This window comes from Nelusetta ayraudi, unplaced genomic scaffold (assembly GCF_046127955.1).
Source record: "Nelusetta ayraudi isolate G7.1 ecotype Tasmania unplaced genomic scaffold, CSIRO-AGI_Nayr_v1 ptg000026l, whole genome shotgun sequence".
Lineage (NCBI taxonomy): Eukaryota > Metazoa > Chordata > Actinopteri > Tetraodontiformes > Monacanthidae > Nelusetta > Nelusetta ayraudi.
This window is the reverse complement of record NW_027466076.1, coordinates 102,029-126,251: the sequence shown is the minus strand read 5'-3', so window position 1 is coordinate 126,251 and position 24,223 is coordinate 102,029. Positions and strand designations below refer to the sequence as shown.

The 24,223-nt window shown below is 51.4% G+C and overlaps 3 protein-coding genes across 3 annotated transcripts in view; 1 reads left to right on the top strand and 2 right to left on the bottom strand.

Annotated features, from left to right (window-relative positions):
* The window catches only part of LOC142889924 (kinesin-like protein KIF21A), a 40,488-nt gene extending 36,220 nt beyond the window's left edge, over positions 1-4,268 (bottom strand). The window contains exon 1 of the mRNA XM_076028604.1: positions 3,874-4,268. Within this exon, the coding sequence (XP_075884719.1) occupies positions 3,874-3,917 (44 nt within the window). The 5' untranslated portion in view covers positions 3,918-4,268. The remainder of the gene's footprint in view (positions 1-3,873) is intronic.
* Positions 4,269-5,782: 1,514 nt separating this feature from the next.
* Positions 5,783-10,528, top strand: best1 (bestrophin 1). Its single transcript, XM_076028603.1, has 9 exons — positions 5,783-7,025; positions 7,459-7,553; positions 7,647-7,880; positions 7,960-8,114; positions 8,207-8,284; positions 8,391-8,543; positions 8,640-8,720; positions 8,793-8,944; positions 9,038-10,528. The coding sequence occupies exons 1-9, from the start codon at positions 6,874-6,876 to the stop codon at positions 10,125-10,127; spliced, it is 2,190 nt and encodes a 729-aa protein (XP_075884718.1). The 5' UTR covers positions 5,783-6,873; the 3' UTR covers positions 10,128-10,528.
* Positions 10,529-13,848: 3,320 nt separating this feature from the next.
* On the bottom strand, positions 13,849-23,778 carry incenp (inner centromere protein). The gene is made up of 21 exons (XM_076028574.1): positions 23,629-23,778; positions 22,598-22,746; positions 22,374-22,484; positions 21,734-22,284; positions 21,594-21,630; positions 21,348-21,438; positions 21,123-21,252; positions 20,998-21,028; positions 20,832-20,919; positions 20,545-20,685; positions 18,891-18,908; positions 18,096-18,205; positions 17,879-17,999; positions 17,704-17,796; positions 17,489-17,622; positions 16,911-17,031; positions 16,735-16,818; positions 16,034-16,096; positions 15,494-15,556; positions 15,221-15,371; positions 13,849-15,095 (listed from the first exon to the last, which is right to left on the bottom strand). The coding sequence occupies exons 2-21, from the start codon at positions 22,735-22,737 to the stop codon at positions 14,929-14,931; spliced, it is 2,445 nt and encodes an 814-aa protein (XP_075884689.1). The 5' UTR covers positions 22,738-22,746; positions 23,629-23,778; the 3' UTR covers positions 13,849-14,928.
* Between the last annotated feature and the right edge of the window lie 445 nt (positions 23,779-24,223).

The window sequence follows — 24,223 nt, the reverse complement described above, 5'->3', positions numbered from 1 at the left end:
TAGCTTGGCGGCTAGCACCGCAGTGGCTCCATTCATTGGCTGAGAAGCTGGAGGCATGCACAGGTTTTTTATTGTTGTTGTTTTTTTATCCTCAACCCCGTCGGGAAGCTTTTTGTGTTTGCTTGCGGATGCCAAGGGCAACACAGCTGAACCGCTCCCCAGCCAGCTCCCAGAGCCACTAGCGTAGCGACAAGCCCCGCTAGTGAGCAGCAGAACACAACAACAACAACTGTCGTGTCATCCTACAACACGCTGCTGCTGTGATTTGTTTATCTGCTTATAAAAGACATCGCAGTGACATCACAGTGACATCACAGTGACATCACAGTCCTCCCACGTTCCTGACATCACGTCGGCTGGAAAGTTTCTCGTATTAGGATCATGTCTGCGGTATGTTTCCACATATCAATCTAGGGGCAAGAAGACGATTTTTTTTTTTTTTTTTTTTTCAAAAGAAAGGCCACTGAAAAAAAAAATGCAAACAATGAAGAGGGCCAATCGGATTTGTGTTGACGTGGTTGGTGAAGTTCTGAGTCCTGGCAACAGCGTTTAAAAAGCAAACTAAATAAAGACAGAAACCTTCCAGGCCTTCGTCTCTACGCTCTTCTGTTAATGTGGTCCAGTTGTGATCAAATCCTACCAATCATGACACGGACACTTTATGAGCCAGGAGCAGCTTCAACTAAATCCTGCCGATTGGTCCCGTCATATTCTGACCCAGTTGGAAGAAAAAAAAGAAAAGCTAATCGGACTGGGGAGACTTTTTTTGAGGCTGTGAGAATCTGTGAGAATTGGAACTTGTGACCCCCCCCTCTTCCTCCCCGACTACCTACCGTCAGCTGTTCCCTCTCAGTCATGTGACCAGTGGCCGGGTCGTTAAGTAATAGCAGGTATCCACTCTAATCTGCCGGCTCACTTTAATGAGGCGACCCGGCTGACCCGCGCATGCCTCAGCCTCCTCGCGCTGCAGCGCCGGCTGCACATCCCGGAGCCTTAAGAGCTTTAGGGGGCGCGTTTGATTTCATTACGGGCGTCGGCCAGAGCCCCCGGGGGGGGGAGAGTTCGGAGCCGCTCCGGGGAACAAAGACGTTCAATGCAAGACGCAACCCCCCCCACTCCTCCTCCTCCTCCTCCAATAACCCACACTGCCCCTCTGCTCCCTCTCTGTGTTTGATTGGCAGGCGGCAGGCGGACAGGTGTGTCGGGTTCAGTCGCCGGCTCCGCCCCCCTTTCGACCCGCAGACGCCTGGAAGACAAACTGCTGCGGCGACGCGTTGCAGGCGCTGTGCAAATAACCGCCGCTGTTACCGCGCAGCAAGCGAGATCTTTGTCCGCACACACCCTCTGTGTGTGTGTGTGTGTGTGTGTGTGTGTGTGTGTGTGTGTGTGTGTGTGTGTGAGTGCGTGAGTGTTGTGCATGTGTTGAGTGTTTATACCAAGCATTGGCAAACTATGGCCCCGGGGCCATATGCTGGCCTTTAAGCTTTTTAATCCGGCCTGCCGAACTTGAAGAAATGATACTAATGCTAATAGTCTAGCTGGATTTCATCCATTGTGTCCGTGGTTTAAGAGTCATTTCAATAAAGAGCTAAAAACCGGGGGGGGGGGGGGGGGGGGGGGGCGCTTAAACCATGTTTTATACACAAACTATGATAGATTTTTTTTTTCTCCTATGAGGCGAATCACCAAAACACTCCATCCACAATGGGTTCTCTTAGAACTAACACTAACCCACCCCTGGTCTATATGCTAGCACAAACGCGTGCAAACACACACACACACACACACACACACACACACACACACAGGGCTGCAGGGCTGACGTGTGGAGGTCCGGCAGAACAGGACGGCCTCTGTCCCCATCGGCCTCCTGCAACTTAAACTGATTAAACCTTCGGCCTTAAACCGCTGATTTTTACGCAACCTCGTTTCTGTTCCTGTGTTTACCAGGCCCAACCCGAACCGGTTGTGCACAGGAGACGTGCGGTGGCAGCAGTCAGAACACGCCGCTGCAGAAACATCGGCGCGGTGTCGAGGTGGGAGGGGCGGTGCCGGGGGAGATTACGTAATGCAAGCGTGCGCATGTTTATGGGCGGCCCGGATTTGAAAAATTAAGACAAAAAGTGAGATTTGAACAAACTGCGCCTCTGGGTTTGTAAAACTTGAGTTGCCGAACAGCAAAAGAAAAAAACCTCCACCTGGGAGCTGCTGAATGCCGTCAGCAGCTTGACTAGAATTTACCTGCCGGTAGTGAAAATAAAAGTGCAAGTCATCTTTAAGGATGGCAGCGGGCCTTATTTTCAGCTCGGTGGCTCCGTGTCTGAGGCTGACATGTCACATGTCTTCCTTCCACGCGTATATTACAATTCCTCCCGACAGGAAGCTCCGCAGACAGACGGATTAATCAAACACAAATCATGACCTCAAGTTGTCTCGGAGGAGCCGGGGGAGATGCAAACAGCGCCGAACACCTCGGATGGACACAGGGATATTTGAGACCAGCTATAGATATAAGGAGAGGTTGGATTTTATGACGAGTGCACAACTGTGAAGGGGTATTCTCTCTGTGAAGCGTCGAAAGCCTTTGTCGCAAACTCCTCAGTGGGAACCAACGACGCTCTGAACCTCCACACTGGCGTCTCACTGCAGCCAAGGTTAGAGTTCTGCACACCAAGTCAGAGCCAAACGTCTGTTTTGACTTCACACCAGTGACATCACGCACACACACACACACACACACACACACACACACACACACACACACACACACACAGCTGCTTGTTTTTCCTTCCTGGAATTAATAATCTGAATGTTTCTCCCTCCGGGTTCCAGCGGGCCGGCAGAATCAGGAAGTTCTCCGGATAAACGTGTCCCGCACACGCACACACGCACCATCGTGAGGCGCCTTCGTAAACAACTGCACATGGGCGCCGGCGTGAAAGGCGAGCGAGCGAGCAAGCACGAGGGAAAGATGGGTGGGAGCCTACAGGGAGGAGGGGAGGGGGGGCGTGGGGGGGGGGGGTGACTCGTGGATCTGGAGGAGAGAGAGAGAGACAACAATGCTGCCTTTCAAGTCTGAGATCAGCAGGGCCCTGAACAGCCCAGTGGACTGATCCTGGGTCAGGTCCCGGGTCAGACTGATCCCGGGTCAGACTGATCCACGGTTCCCTCCTCACCAGCTGGGTGTGGAGCCGCTGCTGCGGCCTGCTTGGGCACAAAAGCCAGACTGACACACACACACACACACACACACACACACACACAGGCATGTGTGGTGCTGGTGCACGTGAAGCCTTCATCTTGCCTTCAGACTGTGAATGCTTGGAGCCGTCAGGCTCAGAGCAGCTCGCTGTCAGCCGGAGCTGCTCTTCCATCGAGCGGCCGTCCCTCCGCCACAGAGACTGACTGAGGCCTTGTTTGTCTGCCGGCCAGACTGCCAGTCTGTCCAGAGATGATCTCATCACAGTGATGCATGCCAGCAGGGGGGGATGGAGAAGAATGAGAGGAAGCAGTGGAAGGAGGGTGCACCTGCTGCAACGGTGGGCAGGTTTACGCTTTAGGGAATCTTTCTGGAGATATTAGAATAATAATAGCAGGGCTGCCAAAAAAAAAAAGCAACTGCACCAACAGTTTGATAGTGTGGGTCTCTGTTTGTCGGTTTGTTAAAGTAGGTGAGGTGCTGGAATGGGTCTGAACCTGGACAGTGAGGAGAATGGATGAGATGCTGCTGCTGCTGCTGCTGCTGCTGCTGCGTGCAGGTGTTTGCTCGGCCCGCGGCGCTGACTGACAGGTGCCGCTGGCCCACTACGCATTTACTGTTGCAGCGGGGGGAGGAGGGTGAGCAAGGGTGAGGGAGGGACGGTTGTTACTCACCTCAGCGCCACGCGGACTGAGCTCTCATCCTGTCCCGACGTCATGATGCCGAATGGAGAATCGATCCGGGAAAAGCAGAAAGAAGAGAAAAGGAACGGCCGCTTCCCCCGCTTCTCCCCCCGCTAGGTGGCAGCCGAGCGGCTCAGCTCCGCTTTGCTGAAAGCAAACGCGAAATTGGGAAAGGAAGAAAAAAAAAAAAAAGAGAGAGAGAGAGAGAGAGAGGAAAAACAAACGCGAATGTGGCCGTGGATCGTGCACGTCCCCCTCAGCGGGGAGCCAAGGCGCCGCGTGTCCGCATGTCGCGTCTACTGGCCCCGCATCACCGCACCGCACAGCCGCGGCCCCGGATGGAAAGAGAGAGAGAGAGAGAGAGAGAGAGAGAGAGAGAGAGAGAGAGAGGCTGCCCGGCGAGTGAGAGCGAGGCAAGCGCGTGCACCCACGTTCGCACGAACGCGAATGCGTGCCTCGCGCGCCTCGGGGAGGGGAGGAGTATTTGGGGGTGGAGGTAGTGTGGTTGGGGGTGGGGGAGGAGGTTGAAGGCGCAGCCGCAATGCGTCAGCAAGCCACGCCCTCTCCCCGGAACAACCTGCGCGATTACGTCACAGCGAGCGGATTTAATTGTGGACTTTGGTGTGGTGTGAAAAACAAAAATAAACTTTGGCGTGTGTGTGTGTGTGTGTGTGTGTGTGTGTGTGTGTGTGTGTGTGTGTGTGTGTGTGTGTGTGTGTGTGTGCGCCTTGTTAAATAATAAATCACCACTCAATAAATCTGAAAACCTAAAACTGTTTTTAAAAGACTTTGGACCTGAATGCCACACATCATTTACTTTATTTTCGTTTATTTATTCATTTATTTTTCATGTATGTTATTATTTAAATTGTTATATTTTTTAACGATTTCTACCAAATGACATAATTAGTGAATTGTTGTGTGTGTTTTTACCTATTGCTTATCTTTGTTATGATCCCTTGCTCTTCAACGTGTCAATATATCCTGTTTTCACGATGCAATAAAGATCTGTGTGTGTTGGGGGAGGCATTGAGGAATTGATGTTTATCACAGGACTGAATGAAAAACAGCCGTGTTATTTGTCTATCTATATTGTCTGAACATCATAATTGATTAATCAGCATTTAGTTTTCAATAACATCCATTCAGCCAAGCACATAACTCCCGTAATTTCTTATCGTAATTGTTGAGGACCAAACTGGTTCTAATGTCAACTGAAACATTTCGTATTTTAATGCACTCTTTCCTCCCAATATACACACATTATATGCTATATAGACATTATGCAAACTTGAACTTATGCAAACTATTACCTGTAAACGAGGCGGAGAGTGCCACCGTGTGGCGACTGAGCGTAGTGTAATACTTCTGTCTCATTCTGAAGACTCGAGTCCTTTTAAACGGAATTGTTTAAGCATGATTCAAAATTTACCCGAGTACGCAAGCGTTTATGGCCTTCATGTAATTCTAAAAGTTGCTGTTTTTAAAAAAAGATTTATTTTCAAGACATTTACGAGTGAGTCTGAACTACGATGACCAATCCCTGTGAACAGATCCAGTGTGTGTTTCCAGTCACGCAGCATCTCTCAGCTCTCCTCAGGTCACGATCGCACACTGGGAATTTTGTTTTTTTTGCTCCACCCTGCCGCATCACGCTGGGCACGGAGATTATGAGCACAGCGCAACACATTGGAGGCCGGTCTTGTTACTGGGGCAACGTAGGAGTAAACTCAATAATCACCACTCACATTCCAAACGAGGCCTAATATTCTGAAGGTCAGATTTTTATGAGTTTTTTTTCCCTGCACTTTGCCCTGATTTTTTTTTTTTTTTTTAAAGATCTGCAACAGTTTCACCGGTTCTGTAAAAAAAAAAAAAAATACAGATAAACACATGGAAAATAGCTGAGGGCTGAGGAGGAGGAGGTGAAGCCAGAAGACGAAGAAGAGGAGTAGGGGAGGAGAGGGAGGTGGAGGGGGGGAAGCGAAGGAGGATGGTGTGGAGGAAGAGGAGCAAAGGTGGCAGAAGGAGGAGCGGGAGGAGGAAGGGAGGTGGAAGGGGAGCAGGAGGAAGAGGAGGAAGAGGACGATGGTCAGGGTGTGGAAGAAGAGGAGGAGGAGAAAGATGATAAGGGGAAGACGGAAGACGGTCAGGGGAGAGGGAGGGAGAGGAGGAAGAGATGGATGAGAAGGTTGAGGAGGGAGGATTGGGCCTAAAGTGCAAAGGAAAGAGGTTTAAAGTTTAGCAGTGCACATTTCTTCCAGCAGAGGGAGACACATTTCAGCTACCTGACCTTTTTTTTCCATGACAGATTATTTAAATGGAAACTTCTTCTTCCTGAGTTTGTGCACAAAGGTGTCTATGTATGAGTGTGTGTATGAAGGTGGGAAGGTTTGTCAAAGTAGCTCAAGCCGTGATTGGCCGTGTGAACGCAGCAAACTGGAGTCTCTGACCAAACTCTATTTGTGGCAGCACCTCAGATTAAGCGCGGCCACTCTCACAATGCAGCTTTGTTGCAGAAACAGATTAACACGTCAAGTGACCGGAGGTGTGCAAGTGCCCCGGCTCTCCTCTCTACGCTCTACTCTCTGCCTCCGCTCCCCGGTTTTGGGCCACAGTCTCCACGGACCAAACCGCCGAGCATCATCCTCCCCTGCCCTCCTGAGACGGTGAGGCTGAAGGAGACCACGGCCCAGCTTCTAGGTCTTTCCAGCCATTCTCGCAACAGGTGCAGTGGACCTCTGGGCGACTGGGAGAACTCCTCCGAGTGTTTTCGGAAAGCAGGAAGTCTTGAATTTTTTTTTGAAAGTGAGGTTCTATTCGTCCTCCACATGCAGATATGTGAGTAGCACGCCTACCCACCGCCCTCCCCACCCGCCGACTGAGCTCCAGCTTTCTCGACGGTGCCCGGCTGAGATGATCCTCCTGAGGAGACGACGTCCTTACGGTTCCCTTCGCGTTCCTTCGCAGTCGACGGATGACGAGTGAGCCATGACGGTGACATACTCCCGCAGGGTCGCTGACGCAGGACTAGGGACCTTCTTCAACCTGCTGCTGCGCTGGAAGGGCAGCATCTACAAGCTGCTCTACCGGGAGCTGGTCATCTTTACGCTCCTCTACTGCTTCCTCAGCGTCGTGTACAGGTACCACGTTAAAAAAACACCACCTCTTGATTTCTTGAGGGACATTGTAGACTTGGCAGAGTTGTAAGAATCTGATTCGCTGAGTGGTTGTTTTATTTTTTGTTTATTAGTAAGAATCGCAATCTGCTCCCATCGCACATGTTTAAAAAGTTTCAGATGGGAGCTTTGAAAGGCCCTGAGGTTCCTGAGATTTCAGAACTTGAGGTCTTGGCATTGCAGCTTTATTTCAATGCAGCTCAGCATGGTTGACACCTCCATAGTGATAGACCCTCTCCATGAGAACAACATGGGCTGTCAGACAGAGTAACGTTTTAACATCTCCATGTATGGAATTCAAGAGATCTTTAACGGGAGACCTTGAGGCTGCTGCAGCCGGAAGGAGGTCAGATAGGTTTGACAAAATGCTTTTTCTGGCCCATGTTTCCTTCACCAGGTTAGTACTTAAAGATGATCAGAGGAGGCTTTTTGAGCAGCTCTCCATTTACTGCGACCACTACGCCGAGCTCATCCCTGTGTCCTTTGTGCTAGGTGAGTTCCTTAACCTGAAGCCAGAAAAAAAAAACTGGCCCTCCAATCCCACAGCAGCCCACCTCACCCGGAAGCTCTTTTCTCCCATACCAGGTTTCTATGTGACCCTGGTGGTCTCCCGCTGGTGGGGCCAGTTTGAGAACATCCCCTGGCCGGACCGCCTGGCAGCCCTGGTAGGCGGACACGTCCGGGGGGCTGACGAGGCGTCCAGGCTGACCAGGAGGACCCTGATGCGCTACGCCAACCTGTCCGGCGTGCTCATCTATCGCTCGGTGAGCACGGCCGTCTACAAGAGGTTCCCCACCATGGAGCACCTGGTGCAGGCGGGTGAGGCTCGAGTTGCTCGGCAGCACGCTGGCTCAACGTCGGCAGAAGCTCCGTGATCCTTGACCGCTGTGCCTTTCAGGTCTGATGACATCGGAGGAGCTGCGGCACCTGGAGGACCTGCCGTCGCCTCACAACAAGTTCTGGGTACCGTGCACGTGGTTCGTCAGCCTGGCACTGCGGGCCCGGACCGAGGGTCGCATCAACAACGACGTGGCCCTCACGGCCCTTCTGACCGTAGGTCCTCAGCCCTGGTCAAGGGCTTGGTCCCTTGAAAGAAACTATTTTCTCTCAACGGGTTTTGGCTTGTTTTGCTCTTCACTGTGCAGGAGCTGAACAGTTTGCGGGCAAAGTGCATGAAGCTCTATGGCTACGACTGGATCAGCCTACCTCTGGTCTACACGCAGGTTTGTTACCGGTCGAGTGGTCTGGATTGTACACAACAAAACAAATATGGGCTGCTGCCGAAAAGAAATGCTCCGATTTAGCTGTAATACCCTGACTCACACGTAGGTGGCAACGGTGGCAGTCTACAGTTTCTTCCTGGCTTGCCTGATTGGACGTCAGTTCCTCGATCCGGCTCAGGGTTACCCGGGACACAACGTGGACTTCTACCTCCCCGTCTTCACGCTACTGCAGTTTTTCTTCTACGTTGGCTGGCTGAAGGTGCAAACAGACGAGTCGCAGGTCGACCGGTCACTGAAAAAAATGTTTTCCCTTTCTAAAGCGTTTGGGCTTTTTTCCCCATGTTGATGGTCACAGGTGGCGGAACAGCTGATAAATCCATTTGGCGAAGACGACGACGACTTTGAAACCAACTGGCTCGTCGATCGAAATCTACAGGTTCGAGACGAGTTGAGACGGAAGGACCTGTAAATTCCAGAGGTTTCCTTCAACTTCCTGTCTGTCTCTAAGGTGTCCTTGCTGTCTGTGGACGAGATGTACGACAATCTGCCCCTAGTGGAGAGGGACATGTACTGGAACGAGTCGGAGCCTCAACCCCCCTACACGGCCGCTAGCGCTGAGCACCGCAAACCCTCCTTCATGGGCTCAGCCTTGGATATCAGGTTCTGGTTTTTAGCCGCTTTCTTTCTTAATTTTGAGAATTTTCTCAAAGTTTTACACCACCAAAAATTAACCATGTGATTTATCTCAACCAGTGTGCCAAAGGAAGAGATGGAGTTCCAGTCCAACCTGGAGCAGATAAAGGAGAACGAGGAGGCCAACTACTCCACCCCGCTGATAGGAGGCCTGGGCCGCCTGCTCGGCGTCCAGTCCCCGAGCTTCCCTCGTTCCTCGCGGGTTTCCCTGCTGCGTCGCCGCCCTGGGGCGCCACACAGCCGCTTCCCTCTCTACCTCCACCCGGAGGCTCCTCCCACTCCGGGTCAAGCCCGGCACCCGGGGAACCAAGAGCGAGACCCGGACTACGCCTTCTCCAACATGCCCTTGTACGAGAGGTCGGGCTTCTACAGCTGCCCGCAGACGCCCATCCACTGCGTCCCGCCCGCCCTGGCCCGGCCCCGCCCGGCCCGCCGTGCCCAGAACGACTGGGACCGCAGCTGCAGCTCCCTTGCTCCACCAGTAGTGGGCTCACAGCTGCTGCCGCCCGACACGCCCAACCACATCCCGCCGCCGCCGTCCTCGGCCTTCCCCTGGCTCAGCGACGACATCCCCAGCACTCCCGCCTTCTCCTTCCCGGACCCGCCCCCCGAACTCTGCCCCATATCGAAACTCAGACCGGGGCAGGGTCTTTTGTCCCGCCGACCTCCACCCCCCCGCCTCACTCTGGACGCCCTGCCGCCATCGGAGAGCCAAACGGGACCCCCGAGCGCCCGCGGGGTGGCGGCGGCAAGCAGTGGGGGAGAACGGGTCTTCTCCTTTCCGCCCCCTTCTCGCACAGCGGCAGCGAATCCCGGAAATCCCAGCAGCAGCAGCTCCGGCAGCATCAACGCAATCGGCGGCAGCGCCGTCCCAACGGCGAGTCTCTGCAACGGCGCAAGTCACGGCAACTTCAGCAGCCACGGGACGTTCAGCGGTGCCGCGGGCATGAGGGCCAGCGGTAGCGGAGGGTCTAACAACGCCATGGCAGTGGCGGCAGCAGGCTCGGCGGCCGTGCCGCAGCAGCAGGAGCCCATCAATCAGCAGAACTCGCCCAACGACTCTGGCATCTCATTGGCCGAAGGGGACCTGCTGGGCGTCTTGGTGGACGGGGGCGTGAACAAGGTGGCTGGTGGGAGGGAGCAGGAGTGACAAGCAGCTCACAGAACGTGTCTGCAGACCCAGAGAGCTGCTCTACTGGTTCTCTCAGTTCTGCATGTTTTTTTTCTTGCAGCAGTGCCACCTGCTGGACGCCTGTAAAACTGCAATTGCAACAGAGTCTCCACTCAAATACCACTTTTTTGTCAAACAACTTTTAAAGCTTAGTCAAAAATCACAATTTGGTTAAGGTTTTGGGAGGTGGCCCCAAGAGGTCTAGCGATGCAAAACCAGAACTCGAGTCTGAACCGGCAGGTCCACAAACACGTTTCTCACAAGAAGAGGTTCGGATCCCGCTGAGGCGTTCAATGAGTGCCGATCTCTGCAAGATTTAAAGGGCATTACGTTCATCCGGAGAACACACAAACACACACACACACTCACACACACACACACACACAACTAATCTTCACTTCCTGAGGAACATTCTCTGCAAAACAATTGATCTTCTTGTGATGCAAAAAGCACCTTATGAGATTGAACCAGTTTCCCTCCCATTGGAAAGCAAACTGTTGTAGAAAAATGCCGCCATCCCAGTAAATCAATGCGTGAAATGCATCGATTATCATTTTCCGTGTCAATGAGCAGAATTGTCGTGTGCTGTTTTTTTGTCATTTTAAGGACATTTTTATTAAACATCTTTTCTTAAAAAACACAATATCTTGCATTTTATCTTGCAATATTGGCCTCAGTTTAATGCAGTTCACCTCAAGTGACGGTAAATATCCCAGCTACATCAGACAACTTCAAGCAGATACAGGTAAATGATAAAAATAAATAAAAAATAAATAAAAAAAAGCAAGCGCTTCATTGCAAATCAAGCTCACTCAAGGTTATCAGGGATGTCTGGGTGTCTCCAACTGCCCAAGGAAGGAGTTCAACTCCGTAGGGGTGGTGTACTGCTTCTCCATTTGCTGCAGTTTCTGACCTGGCAGAAGAGAAAATGAATTTCGGGAATGCAAGCTATAGCTAAGAGTGCAAACATCACGTTGGATTTTTAGTTTTTAACTCGACCTCCTGCGGAGGAGGAGGGTTGTCGCTGCTAAAGCTAGCCGTTAGCTGTGACTCAACCATAGCTAGCTACCTTGTGCCCACGGCGGGACGCTTGTCTTCAAGCCAAACTCGTCGTCCGTCGAGTCATCGCTGTTCTGGCCCGTCTGCCCGTCAGGACCTTTACACGTCCAGGGTTTGCTGCCGCCGTACGGTGGAATGTTCTGCAGTCTGGTGGCTGAAGGAAGGAGGAGAAACACATTGAAAAGTGACCGATTTTTTTTTTTTCTTGTTAGCTAGCTAGTCTTGAAGAGCCAGACTCATTGGCTCATACCTTGGTAGTTTGACCCGATTAATGCGAGCAGTGGGAACTCAGTGGGAACTATAAGTACCTTGGGCCCAGGACAGCACAGCTTTCCTCTGCGCAGTCTCGTCCTCGGAGGAATTGTCGCTGTTCTGGCTCCTCCACGTCATCAGAGGCTTGCCGTCGCCCTTCTTGTGCAGCCGGTGACCTGACAGCAAGGGGGAGAGGGAGAGTTCTGAAGCTGGAAATGTTCGACAGAAATGTATCGAAATTTTCTCTAAAAAGGGTTAAGTCGAGAAAGAGGGGAAATTGAAGTTAATTTCAGACGGTTCTGAAGATCGGCGTGACTCCTCCCCCCTCACCCCTCCTCCTGTCGCCCTGGACTGGCTTGACCGCCGCGCTCCTCCTCTTTGGCTTGGCTCCCATCCGGTTCCAGTGCGCCTCCTGGTGGTGGGTCGACGCCATGACAAGAACAGAAGTTGAGAAGTTTTGCATTGTTTGGCTTCTTTGAAAAAGAAATGCTGCTAAAAAAAAACAAAAAACAAAACCGCAGCATCACTCTCTCGCTCGACCTCTCACCTCTGTCAGCGGGGTGTGGGTCGGCGTTGCCATTTCCTGTAGGAGACAGAAGGAGAGAGGTTCAAGAGAGCCCAGCTGGATGATGATGATGAGGTTGGTCACCATGATTTGGATGATGAGCCTCATTTCTCGCTCAGCTGACCCCCCCCCCCCCCCCCCCGACACTTGCCCCCGCCTCTTTGCCGTCATGGAACAGCAGGTCGACGGCGCCCGCCTGGGTCTCCAACAGCTTCCTCTTTTCCTCGATGGCCTTCCTCCTCCCCTCCTGCACCCGCCGCTCCTTGTCCCTCACCGTCTGCTCCAGCTCCAGCTGCGCTCGCTCACATTCCCCTCGTTCCCTGGGTGAGAGGAGGGGATCCAAACAAAACGGGATGACATTTGCTTGACGGTTGCATCTTGTTGTGTGTTAAATCCATCAGTTTCACTGCATTTTCATGAATGATGAGTTCCAAAATAAAATTATTGGAGGAAAACAAAAACGAACACTTGAGTCTGGATCTCCAACACGATTCCAGTTTTTTTGGAAAAGGTCGTGCGACAGGCTGGAACATGATGTCGGGGGACAAAAAGTGTCTCTACTACGGCTCAGTCACACGACTCACCTCCCCAGAGTGGTGAGACGCTCCCGCTCCAGGTCTCTCTTCAGCTCCAGAGCCTGAGCCTTGGCGAGCTTACGGGCCTGAACCTTGTGCTCCTCTGCATACTTTGTGTACATCTGCATTTGGGACAGAGAAAAAAAATAAAAAACCCACGTCTTTTCAACGTCAACGCACAACCTTTGACCCGTTTGGACAAAGATGAAGAACTTTTGGAGAAATTTGATGTTACAACGGGGAAATAAAAGACACTAAAATGGACTGAAATAAAAATGTTCCCCTTAAACTGTTTAGTCTCCTGCTTCCATCTGGTCAAGAGCCCACAGAGAGTTTTCTGCCAAATATGCAGTGCTAATCTAATGCTAATCTCTTTAGCATCTCAGCTAGACCCGCTTTTTGGATCTCTCCATTGTTCTCACCTTGACTAACCCTTCTCTGGGTCAGTCAAGGTGAGAACAATGGGTTAGTCAAGGTGGCCAATGCGGTTTCAGCCGCTTGATTAGGACCATTCTATGATATCCGGAGTGGCTGGAATCCCTTTTTTTTTTTATCTTGGAGCTTGGCAAGACGGATCGAGCAAGACTTTGAATTTTGGCAGCAGGAAAAGTTGCCAGAAGTGCAACCCTGCATGGTTACGACCCACCTACCAACCAAAAAAATGTTTTGTTTTGTTTTGTTTTTTTTACAAGAGTGCACCTTGGAATATTTTTCCTCTTTCTCAGAATATAAACGATGTTGTAGCACCGGATTTGACTTCTGTCTTTATTTTCCGCTCTGTACCAAAACTACCAGAATCCACTTTTTTTTTTTTATTGTCAGGACCTTCCTTTATTCTCGTCCTTCTCTCCCTTTAATCATTCTTTCCTTCATTCTACCCTTTAATCTGGTCCAGGTTCAGCCGTCCCTCCCTGAGTGGGCAGGCCCACTGAACACCTGGAGGGGCTGAAAACTGAGGACTTTCACACAAACGGTGCAAACATCTCAAGCCAAGGAGAGGCCGTTTTTCCTCCGTTTTTTCGGTCTCCTGATATTCTGCGCTGCAAGATGGCAAAAAGTTCAATCGGCAGAAATCTTTGCCACGGTAGCCTGGTTTAGTCAAGACGCTCGTGGTGCCCCCCCCTGCGCCTTTAGCTTCAGACTGGAGGGGTTCACCAAAGTATGGTAATCCTGCACAGCTGGTCAAGTACCAGTCCCCCCAACCCCAACATGTCTCCAGAGAGAAAAAGGAATTATCCACACCAGGGCCTTTGGAGCAGGGTTCTGTTTATTGGTTGACGGACAGTGAGGAAGCATCCTGGAAGGACAGTGAATTAACAACAAAATCAAGTTCGGCGATTGTCCGACGTCTCACAGATCTTTCTTACGTCCTTGGAAGACATCACACACAGCGCCAGAAGGTCAACCTGACGATCGACCTCACGCTCGTCTCCAACATTACGAGCCGACGATGAAAATGCGCGCCGAGACGTGGTGGTAGCAGATGGGACACACCGACGTCTGGTAGCAGCAGCGGGAGCAGGTCACAATGTGGCAGCAGTTGAGGAAGACGCACGCTCTGGGCAACTCCCAGCACAGGAAGCAGATGTAGCGGTGGCTGAAGAACTCCACCTCAAACTCTGGCATCTGGAAGAGAAATGCGGCAAAGGAGCAGCAAGCACCAAGGGGACCAGTAGGGGGCGACGCACACGAATCTGGAACGGCGGGAACGACATGGCGACAGACGCGCTGCTGGTTGCGACAGCCAGTGGGGGAGGAATCAAGAGGAAGAAGTATGTGATGTTAGCGAGCCGATGCTAGTTCATGCTAACGCGACACTGCCCACCGGTTTACCTGCATGACTGCCCGACCTCAGCTGCAGCAGGTGGCAGCAGCTCCTTATGGAGGACGCAACGAACGGCACTAAGGGAGCCTTGAAACTTCTGGAATGTGTTTTTAATGTCAGATTAAAGGACTGCGGCAGCGGCGGGAGTCACTTCCAACCTTTGCTGTGCAGTTGTGATGTGAGAAATAAATGACAGGCAAAATCAGCCCCATGTTTTATTTATTCAACACATGAATGTGAACATTACATATTTCACATCGCACTCGCACATACACACACAAACACTTATAAAAACATACAAATAGAAACATGGATATAACAACGCACTACTAAAAACCAACATCCAACTTCCAGAAGCACCGACATAAAAGTCAAAAAGTGAGAAAAATCTGAAAGAAAACAAAACGTCTTTATTGGGACGAAAATTTAAAAGATTTTTTAACTATACAGCAGCAGTGAGGAGGGAGGTGTGTGTGTGTGTGTGTGTGTGTGTGTGTGTGTGTGTCACTGCATGGGCTCGTGCCAGACGGCGGAGCTGGTGCGCTTGAAGAAGCGAGGCTTGCTCTTAAAGAAGATCTTCTCCAGCCGCGGCGTCTCGATGGGGCCGAAGAAGGCGTCGAGGTCGGGGGGGTTGAAGTACTGCCTCATGATGACCTGCTGCAGCTTCGCGCCTACGCAGGGGGGGGGGGGGGGGGGGAGAAGAAGAAATACAAAGGTTTGAGTGAGAAAGAAATCACACAAACAAAAGTGGTGTGTGTGTGTGTGTGTGTGTGTGTGTGTGTATGGCGGCAGACACCTTGTGCCCAGGACGGGATGGGCTTCCTCGGCGCCGATTCGTCGTCGGTAGAGTCGTCGCTGTTCTGGTCCATCCCATAATTGTCAGTGCTGTGAACCACCACCGGCTTGTTGCCGCCCTTTGGAGTGATTTTGTACGACTGCGGCGACTTCTGCAGGCAAACGACCACAACGCAGGAAAGTGTGAGCCAAGTGCTGTTAAAGCCGGTTGGGATGCAAATATGTGTTTAAAAAAATAAAATAAATAAATAATAATAAAAAAAAGCGGGTTTACCTCGATGTCAACGGTCACGTTGAGCCCCGCCCCTTTTCCTACCGGCGTGCTCAACACGGGTCCCTGGAAAAAGGACATAAAAACAGGAAGCAGACGGGTGAACACAGGCAGGAGGAGCAACACGCTGCATCGCATCCACAAGGGCTGCACTCCTGGACGTCTGGTGGGCGTGTCGGGGGGGTGGGGGTGAGGGACACTGCGTCCACTCACCTCAATGTCCACCGTTTGGTTAAGCACGGTGGCAAACCGGAGGGGCGGAACGCACGCACACACACACACGAGTGAGAGTGAGACTCGCAACCATCAACAAGGTGACTTGAGGACAAAGTCCAGAGAGTTTGACTTGTTAGTCAAAGGAGCTTGTTAGTCAAACGGCGGTGTGAACCACTGACAGTGTGAGACGATGGGCGGAGCTTCCGTTTAAAAAAAAAAAAAAGAAAAGAAAAAGAAAGTGCAGGGTGGGTGGGGGGGGGCCAGGGTCAACCCTAATAAAGCCAGTTTGGGGTGCAAATATAAAAAAAAAAAACACCTGGGATTTACCTCTATGTCAATGGTCACGTTGAGCCCCGCCCCTTTTCCTACAGGCGTGCTCAACACGGATCCCTGGAAAAACGAAATATAAACAACAGGAAGCAGACGGGTGAACGCAGGCAGGAGGTGAAGGTCGGCTGGAGGAGCAACACGGTGCATCAGATACAAGTGACTGAGGACAAACACCACAGAGTTTGACCTGTTGCTCAAACGTTGGTGTGAATCCCTGGCTGTATGGCGAGATGGGCGGAGCTTCCATTTACAAAAAAAAAACAAAAAAAAAAAAACAAAGGAGGCGGCTTGGGGGGGGGCGTAGCGGGGGAGTCAATGCAGAAGTTCCAAAAAAAAAAAAAAAATCCTTGTATTTTATCATTAGGCCTTCTAGGGGCGCCAAAGCTGTCTAAAAAAAAAAAAAAAAAGCACTAAAAATGACAGACTGTCAATATGTGGGTGGAGCTTGGAATTCAAAGTTAGAATCTTTCTTTAAAAAAAATAAATAAAAATAAATAAAGAAAGAAATTTGTTGGTTGCAATCAAATAAAAAATATGCAAATAAAGTAATGGCTGCAATATCAATTTTGCCTGTTTTGATGCAGTTTTAAGGAAGTCCATCGCGGAACACGCAATGGACGTCCTTAAAAATTTTACACACTGGACCTTTAAGTCACAAGGCTGCCGCCGCTGCTGCCGCCGCTGCTGCTGCGTCTCACCTGCTTGGCTGCAGCTTCTCTCTGCCGAGCAGCTTCCCGCTCCTGGGCAGCCCTCTCCTCCGCGGCCAGCCTCTGCTGCTCCTCCTAGTGGACGGCGACAAAAAAAAAAAAAAAAAGAATGAGAAGGTCCAGCTAAGGGCCGGGTGAGGGTGCGGTGGGGTGGGCGGCTCCCTCACCAGTCTCCGCCTCTCCTCCAGGGCCCGCCTCTTTTGCTCCTGCTCCTTCCTCTCCTTTTCCCTGGCCGCCCGCTCCACCTCCATCTTCAGGGCCAGAGCTTTCTCTCGCTCCAGGCGCTCCCTGGAAAAAAATAAATAAATACATAACACAATCAGCCACCGCACCGACTGAATCATCTTTCAGAGCCACAGACCTGCATCCAAGGAAGTTATCTTCGTTTCCAATGCAGTTTTTCGTAAAAATAAAAGCAATATTTCTGAAATTTGGACAAAGTGCAATTGCGATTCGCGAGTGTTTCCGTTGAATGGCGTGAAGCGCTCAAGCCGTAATTCTCGTCCCGCGATACTTTACGAGAATTACGATTGCAAAATGAATTTGGAGGAAACTCTGACTTGAATCAGCAGTAAATTGGAAAATGGAGGTTTTGTGCCGTCGTGGCAACAACGCGTTTCCCTTGTTGTTGAATTTGGTTTTAAAACATCTGCTATGAAGAAGGAAAAAAAAAAAAAGGATTGTTCTGGAAGCAGTATTGAAGCCACTGGTTAGTTGACTCAGGCTGGCTCTCGCTTGCTCTGACCTCTCGGCCGCTGCAGCGGCGGCGAGCCTCTCTCGCTCCTGCTGGGCCCGGCGAGCCTCGGCCAGCCGCTGCTGCTCCTCCTCCTCCTCGGCCTTCATCTTGGCCAGCAGTTCCTGCTGCCGCTTCTCCTCCTCCTGGTGGGACAGACGAGCGGACGGACGTCATCGCACGCCACAGACCGACGGGACAGACAGACAGACGGGCCGCGGTCGAACCTTTTTCTTGCGGGCCTCCTCCTCCAGCTTCTTCTTCTGCTCCAGCTCCTCCTGCCGCTTGGCCGCCTTCTTGGCCTTCTCGTCGGCCAGACGCTGCAGGCAGAGTCGCAGGTTGAGCGTCTGTCGCGAGGCCACCAGGGGGCGAGGTGGACAGGAGCCGGCCGCGGCGCCTTACCTTGTCGTTCTTCTCGTCGATCTGAGCCATCTTCTGCTCAATCTTCTTCTTCTTCTGCTCCTCCTTCTGCTCCTCCTTCACCTTGGCTTGGTTCACGCGTTTCAGCCTCTCCTCCCTCTTCCTGCAAGCAGCCGGGAAGTCAATAAATCAATGAAAAAAAAATCCAAAAACAAAACAAAGACGTCTGCGTTTCTCTTCTTCTTCTGGCGCCGCCGACCTTCTGAGCTCCTCCTGCTTCTTCTTCTTCTCCTCCTCCATCTTCTTCATCCTCTCCTCCTCCTGCTCCAGTTTCTTTTTCAGCGCCTCCAGTTTGTTTCGCTCTTTCGTCTGAGGGAGGAGAGAGAGAGGAGAGGGCAGCGTTCAGCGGCGGCTCCCTGCAGCCATCGGAACATCTCAACATCCCAGAGCCACCGAGGCCTCCGGGCAGAAGCCGGAATCAGCGCTCTGTGATTCCAGGTTGCCAGAGCTCAGTTTGAAGCCAGTTCTCTGATAGGACAGACTACATGTGAATTCCAGAATCTGAATCATCTTATTAAATCGTGACCTCGAATTGATTTTCAGATATGAACCAAATGTGTTTTTGGTTGTTGTTTTTTTTTAATAACCTGACTGACTTGAAACCTTCCAGGGTCTCTGTTTTTACATGGTTACAGAGGGGAGGACTGTGGGCGGGGTCAAAGCATGGTGAACATGGTGTGAGTGGCTGCTGCTCTCATCTGCTACTACTTGACAGACAGTGAGGTCACCCAAGCCACCCAGGTGCTTTTTAAACAGGTGTTAGATGAGGTGCGGACAGAATTAGTTCCAATGTGTGGAGTGACACACACTGACTGACAGGAGGGAGGCGGCAGCTGCTGCTGCTGCTGCTGCTGCTGCTGCTGCCGGACCAAACTCCATGGGAATGTTGCGCCGTGAAAGGGGGCCATTTCTCCCAGGGGATCAGACACGAGAGAACCCCCCCCCACCCCCACCACACACACACCTACATGCAACGCTTCAGTGTCGCACTTACCACTGTACCGTCGCCCATCTGGGGAGGGGGATGGGGGGAGGAGGGAGGGAGGGGTTTCAAAAAACAAAACAAAAAACATCCAATCAGACAACAACAACTCCCGCCTGACATTATTTTCCTTCATAGCTGAAAACACTTTTCTGTTGCAATGCTGCACTTTTGGTTGTCGGGGAGGCGTGTTTGAGGAACGTGTATTGTTGAGGCCCGACGTGCAAAATTTAGCAGCACCTCCACCAACGCTGTTGCAGCTGTGATGTTGGTTGGTTGAAAAAGCCTGAGCAGAAACGCAACCTGGTCTGGAGGCAGCAGCCCGCTCTTAATGGAAATATTTATGCTTACTGCTGGAAAATACAAACAACACTGTGTGTGTGTGTTCGTTCACTGGCTCCACACAGCTAAGGGCATGTTTCCACTGGCTCGGCTCGCCCCGGCTAGTAGGTGTTTTCCACAGGCCGCTACAAGGTTCACCACTTTGGTCCCTGCTGCCTCGGGGTTCCAAGCGTGCTGACCAGGGACCACAGTGGTGAAACAGCACAGAGCAGGGCACTGACTGGGTAAGAGTTTGGACGAAAGCCGAAGGGAGTCTTTCACGAAAACCAAAAACACCATTTTTAAATAGATTTTTTGACATTTTCAGGTATTAATAACTTAAATGCTTCTGAAACTGTACCATTGGTGACCGAAGAGCCGCAGACGGTTTTGTTCTCGGTGACAGAAGAAAAAGCTCTGTAGAGCCGGACGGACGGCGCGACACGCAATGAAAAAGTCCTCCTTGTTTTCACAGCCGTAGGCCGCAGTACAGCAAAACAGTGTCAGGAGAAAAAAGAAAAAAAAAAAAACACAACAGTCAGAGTGGAACGCACAGAGAAAATGTTGGAGGTTTGTTCAGCTTAATGCGGATGCAATGGACCACTAGCCTCCCCTGGTGGGCAGCAGGAGGAAGGCCGAGGCCGGTGGACGACGAGAATAGTCAGACACGGCAATATTTGAAAACATGCATGTCTGCAAGTGTACTGTGACCTCAAGCAGCCTCAACAGCCGCTGAATCGTGTTGATAAGCTGTTAGCCACCAGAGCTAACTCGGTGTTGTGCTGGTGTGTTGTGTTCGCTGGCAGCAAAACTTAAGAGGCAGCAATTCTGATTTGAGCGCTGCCAGCGTGTTAACACCGGCTGAACAGAGCTCTTCCTGTTTTGTGCTTTGTGTGGCCTTAAGTTGTGCGGATAATTCTTGTCTAATAATAAACGACTGAGACTCAAGTGATCGTTTCAGCGTCCGCATTTTCTCTGCTAGGCCAGTGTTTGGATACAAGTCAACAGTACTAAACAACATTCAGAGCCCAATTAAAATGTCATGCAAAAGACAAAAAAAGTAAAACCTGTGGTTCCTGGGACACGGAAGGCACAAAAACCGTCCAGGGACCTTGGGTCCACCTTGCAGCCGTAACTTTGCCGACGCTCAGGTAGTAACCTACCTAACCTACCGAGCCGTACCGTACCGAGTAGAGCCAGTGGAAACACACCATAACGAAACCCAAGCTACTACCCGAGCCGCTGGTTTTAATCCCTGGCCCAGGTGTGCGGCGGCACCTTGTCTCCGCTGCTCAGCGGAAAACACTTTCGCTGGGACACAATTTGGCTGCGGGTCGGAACTCACCTTGGGGTCGAGCTTCAGCGGAGTGGTGTGTTTGATGAAGGACTTGATGACGCCGGTGCGGCCCAGGGTGTTCGGGGTCATCATGAGCATCTGGTTCTTCTGCACCGTGTGGAGGAAGGACCTCATGTTGGGTCGCATGGCCTGCACGGAAACGCCGACAGGAGGAAGAGTTTGAGCACACAGAGGGTGGCGGGCCGGCGCCTGGTGGTGGCGGCGGTGAGGGTCCGAGGAACCTCGCAGACGACAAGCTTCCAGGTGTCAAACTGGAAGAAGTGAAGGTTTCTTACGCTCTGGCTTTTCTTGGGGGGCGACAACCTCCTGGTGGGACTTCCATCAACCATTTCTAGTGCTTTGCGCTTGGTGCTCCGTCGGGACCTGGAATCAAGTCGTGATTTATCAACTCAACCACGACCTTCAGCGCCTTTAAAAAGTCTAGAGGTCACAAATACTTACTTTCGAGCAGACTGTTGCTTCTCTGCCACGACTGGAAAATGACACAAACGTTCACTCAGCACAAAGGGTTGCATATTCATGTTGGGTGAAACAACGAAAAAAAAAAAACAAGAAATTCCAATTACCCATTTTCCTGTTGGGGGTTTTGTCAACGGCGAACAAAGACGGCGGTGCCAGTTTGGGAGAGTTTGCAGCCACGGACCGAGTCACGCGTCCGATAGATTGAATCGCTTCCTGGATGGTCTCAGTGCGCAGCTGGAGGACGACAAAGGCGAGAGTGAAGTGAGTGAGTGAGCGGACGCAGAACCTGTGACACCTGAGCTGGTCACCCGAAAACAAGGCTAACAGACCTGTGGCGTCGCTTTCGGCAGTTCCTGGACAGTTGCAGCGGCAGCAGCTGCAGCGTCCACAGCATCAGCAGGTTCGGCAGCTTCGGAGATGCTGCGTCGACACGTCAGTGGAACGAGAAGTGCAAAGTGAACGTGAGTGAGAATCCCTCCGAACCAAACAGAGGAAGATTGACGGAAGATGCTCAGCAGTGCAGCAGGTTTGTTGTCTATCAGTCCTCCAGTTTGTGTGAGTCTAACGGTTCTTACCCGTCTGGACGGTCTTCCTCAACAGGGCTGCTGCATCCTGCAGAAGAAAAAAAATTCAGGCATTAAACACACCAACAAAGTTATTCAACGTCAACCAATGAGTTGCGTCTCGACTGCCTGCTGCTGTCGCGCCGTCTCACCGTCGTCGCACATGGAGTTGGCCAGGCGGGACACCCTCCTCTTGAGGATGGAGCGGCGGGAGGCCCGGCGGACCGACTCCTGGCTCATGCTGTGCCGCAGGCCGGCCAGCGAGTGCCGCAGCTTCAGCGAGCAGCGCACGGCGCTCCGCTGCGAGGGCTCGGCCGCCGCGGCAGCACCGTCGGCCGCCCGCTCGGAAGACGCCTCCGGCTGGACGGCGTTCTCGGCCGACAGCCGCTCGGACGAGGAGATGCAGACCACGACACCAGGGGAGGGGATTTTGGACGGCGACTGGGCGGAGCTGGGCGCGTCCACCTCCATGTCTGCGTCGTGCTGAGCTTCGTCTTCGTTGGCGTCGTTCCCCTCTGGCAGCTGAGGCGTCTGGTCCTGCTCCTGCTCCTTCACCTCGTGCGCCTCCGACTTTGTCTGCTTGTTGGCGCGGGCGGCGCGTTTGGGCCGGGCGGCCGCCTCCGGGACGGGTTCCTCTTCGGCAATCAAGTTCAGCGGCGCGACGGCGGAGCCGCGCAGGTTGCTGCGCCTTCCCTTGGACAACCTGGACGCACAGGCGCACACACACAGACGCACGCGTGTGCTCAGAAAACAAACAACTCAGGCCCGGAAGAATAAGAAAGCCGGACCTACCTGCGTCTGACCTGACCCTCCTCCTGGCGGCCCACCGACACCCTCTTCCTCCGGCTGTTTTTCTTTTGCGACGGCGTTTTTGGCATCAATTCCGGTTCTGCGTTAAAATCCCTGGAGTAAAAAAAAAAAAAAAAAAACACAAAACAAAAGGACATTATGAGTTTGGAGCAGCAAAAGCCAGAGAGAGGAGGACAGATTTGGTTTTCAAGCAGCTCTGCTCTCACCGTGAGAACATGCGCATGGCCTCCTGCTGGATCTCCTCCAGCCAGAGCATGTGGACATTGTCGGTGAGATTTATGAATTCGTCAGTTTTGTCCAGAAACATCTGCCGCAGGGACTGCAGAGAGGACGCCACGAGGTTCATGGCAGCGGCCTGAGGGGGAGACAGGTTGCACCGTTAAAAGTCAGGGCAACGCACTCACCGCACAGCAGAAACGAGAGGACTGCTTCCAGCTGCGGCAGTGATGACAGAAAGGTTTGTTTTGAATGGAGGAAATGAGCACTAAGTTTGCAAGTTAGGAAGAAAAGTGAAAAGTGACATCTCTTGATGTGATTTTAAAATGTCTCGGTGGGGGGTCGTGACTATAAATTTAATGAAAAATGTGCAAGTATGGTTCCTGAGCAGTTTTTGTCATGGAGCGCTGTCTGTTTATTAGTTTATTTGTAGATCATTTTTGATCGGCAGCCTTGACGTCTTTGCGAGGGCACTTCTGGGCATGCGCTGTCACTTTTGAAATGAACAACGTCCAGTCTTTTGTTTTCGCCAACAACTCGGAACGTTTTTGGTTTTTTTTTTAATGACACACACTCCATAAACAAACAGCAGCATCAAAAAAAGCATAAAACGTCAAACCTGAACGCGAACCTTCTTATTTTCAGCACAGCTAGCAAATATTTTCCAAAGGACAACCGTTAGCTTAGCTTAGCCTAGCTTCTCTCGGATGAAAACAACGGATGGAGACGAAACTTTTTGTGACAAATGATATCTGACATAATATTGCAATAACCGATATTGGGATTTTGGTGATAAGACGGCAACTCTACGTTTCCCACAGATTTAGCGTGTTAATAAGAGTCCACCCAGCGTCTACCGTTTTCATATCCTGAAGAAAAAAAAACAACAACCCTGTTTCCCGAGTTTCTGACAAGATATATTTTTTAGTTTAGCTCCGTTTTCATTCACACCCAACTAAGTCGCGTGTTCTAGTAAAAAAAAAAAAAAAAAAATCTGCTAGAAAACTGGAGGATTCCCTACCTTTGTTTCCAGCGTAGACTTAAAAACACTCCCGTATGGACTGTCCTCGATGAATCGGATGCCTTCCCCGCTGACAACCGTTTGACTAGTTTTAAACTTCGGGCGGCCTATCGCGACGCACGCCTCTGTGACGTAGACGGAGTGTTGTTTGATTCGAAGCCAGCGATTCGACAGGGGCGGAGTTTCGCCGTTCACACAAGGGGCAAGGCAGGCTCGCAGAAGCGCGGAGTGTTTAAGCCGGAAACCCAGAGCCACAAATCGAGCAAACCCCAGCGGAAGTTCGGGGTGGAGTTAAAGCCGCCGCTCGTATTTTAAATCGACCAATCGATACGCAGAAAGGCTAACATGAGCGGAAACACAACAAACACATTTGCCTTCTTTAGCATGTCCACTTTCGGTCATTACAAATGATGCAAATAGACATACTTTTTTAAAAACGAATAAATAAAAAAGTAGATACATTATTTATAATTATTTTTGTTCTGTTTGGCGTCGCTCTCCTTGCAGGATGTGGCTTCGTTCCTGTGAAAGTATAAGCCTCAAGTTATTTGAAGCCATGTGTCACATCAAAACAAAGACAGCGCTGAAAGCCACA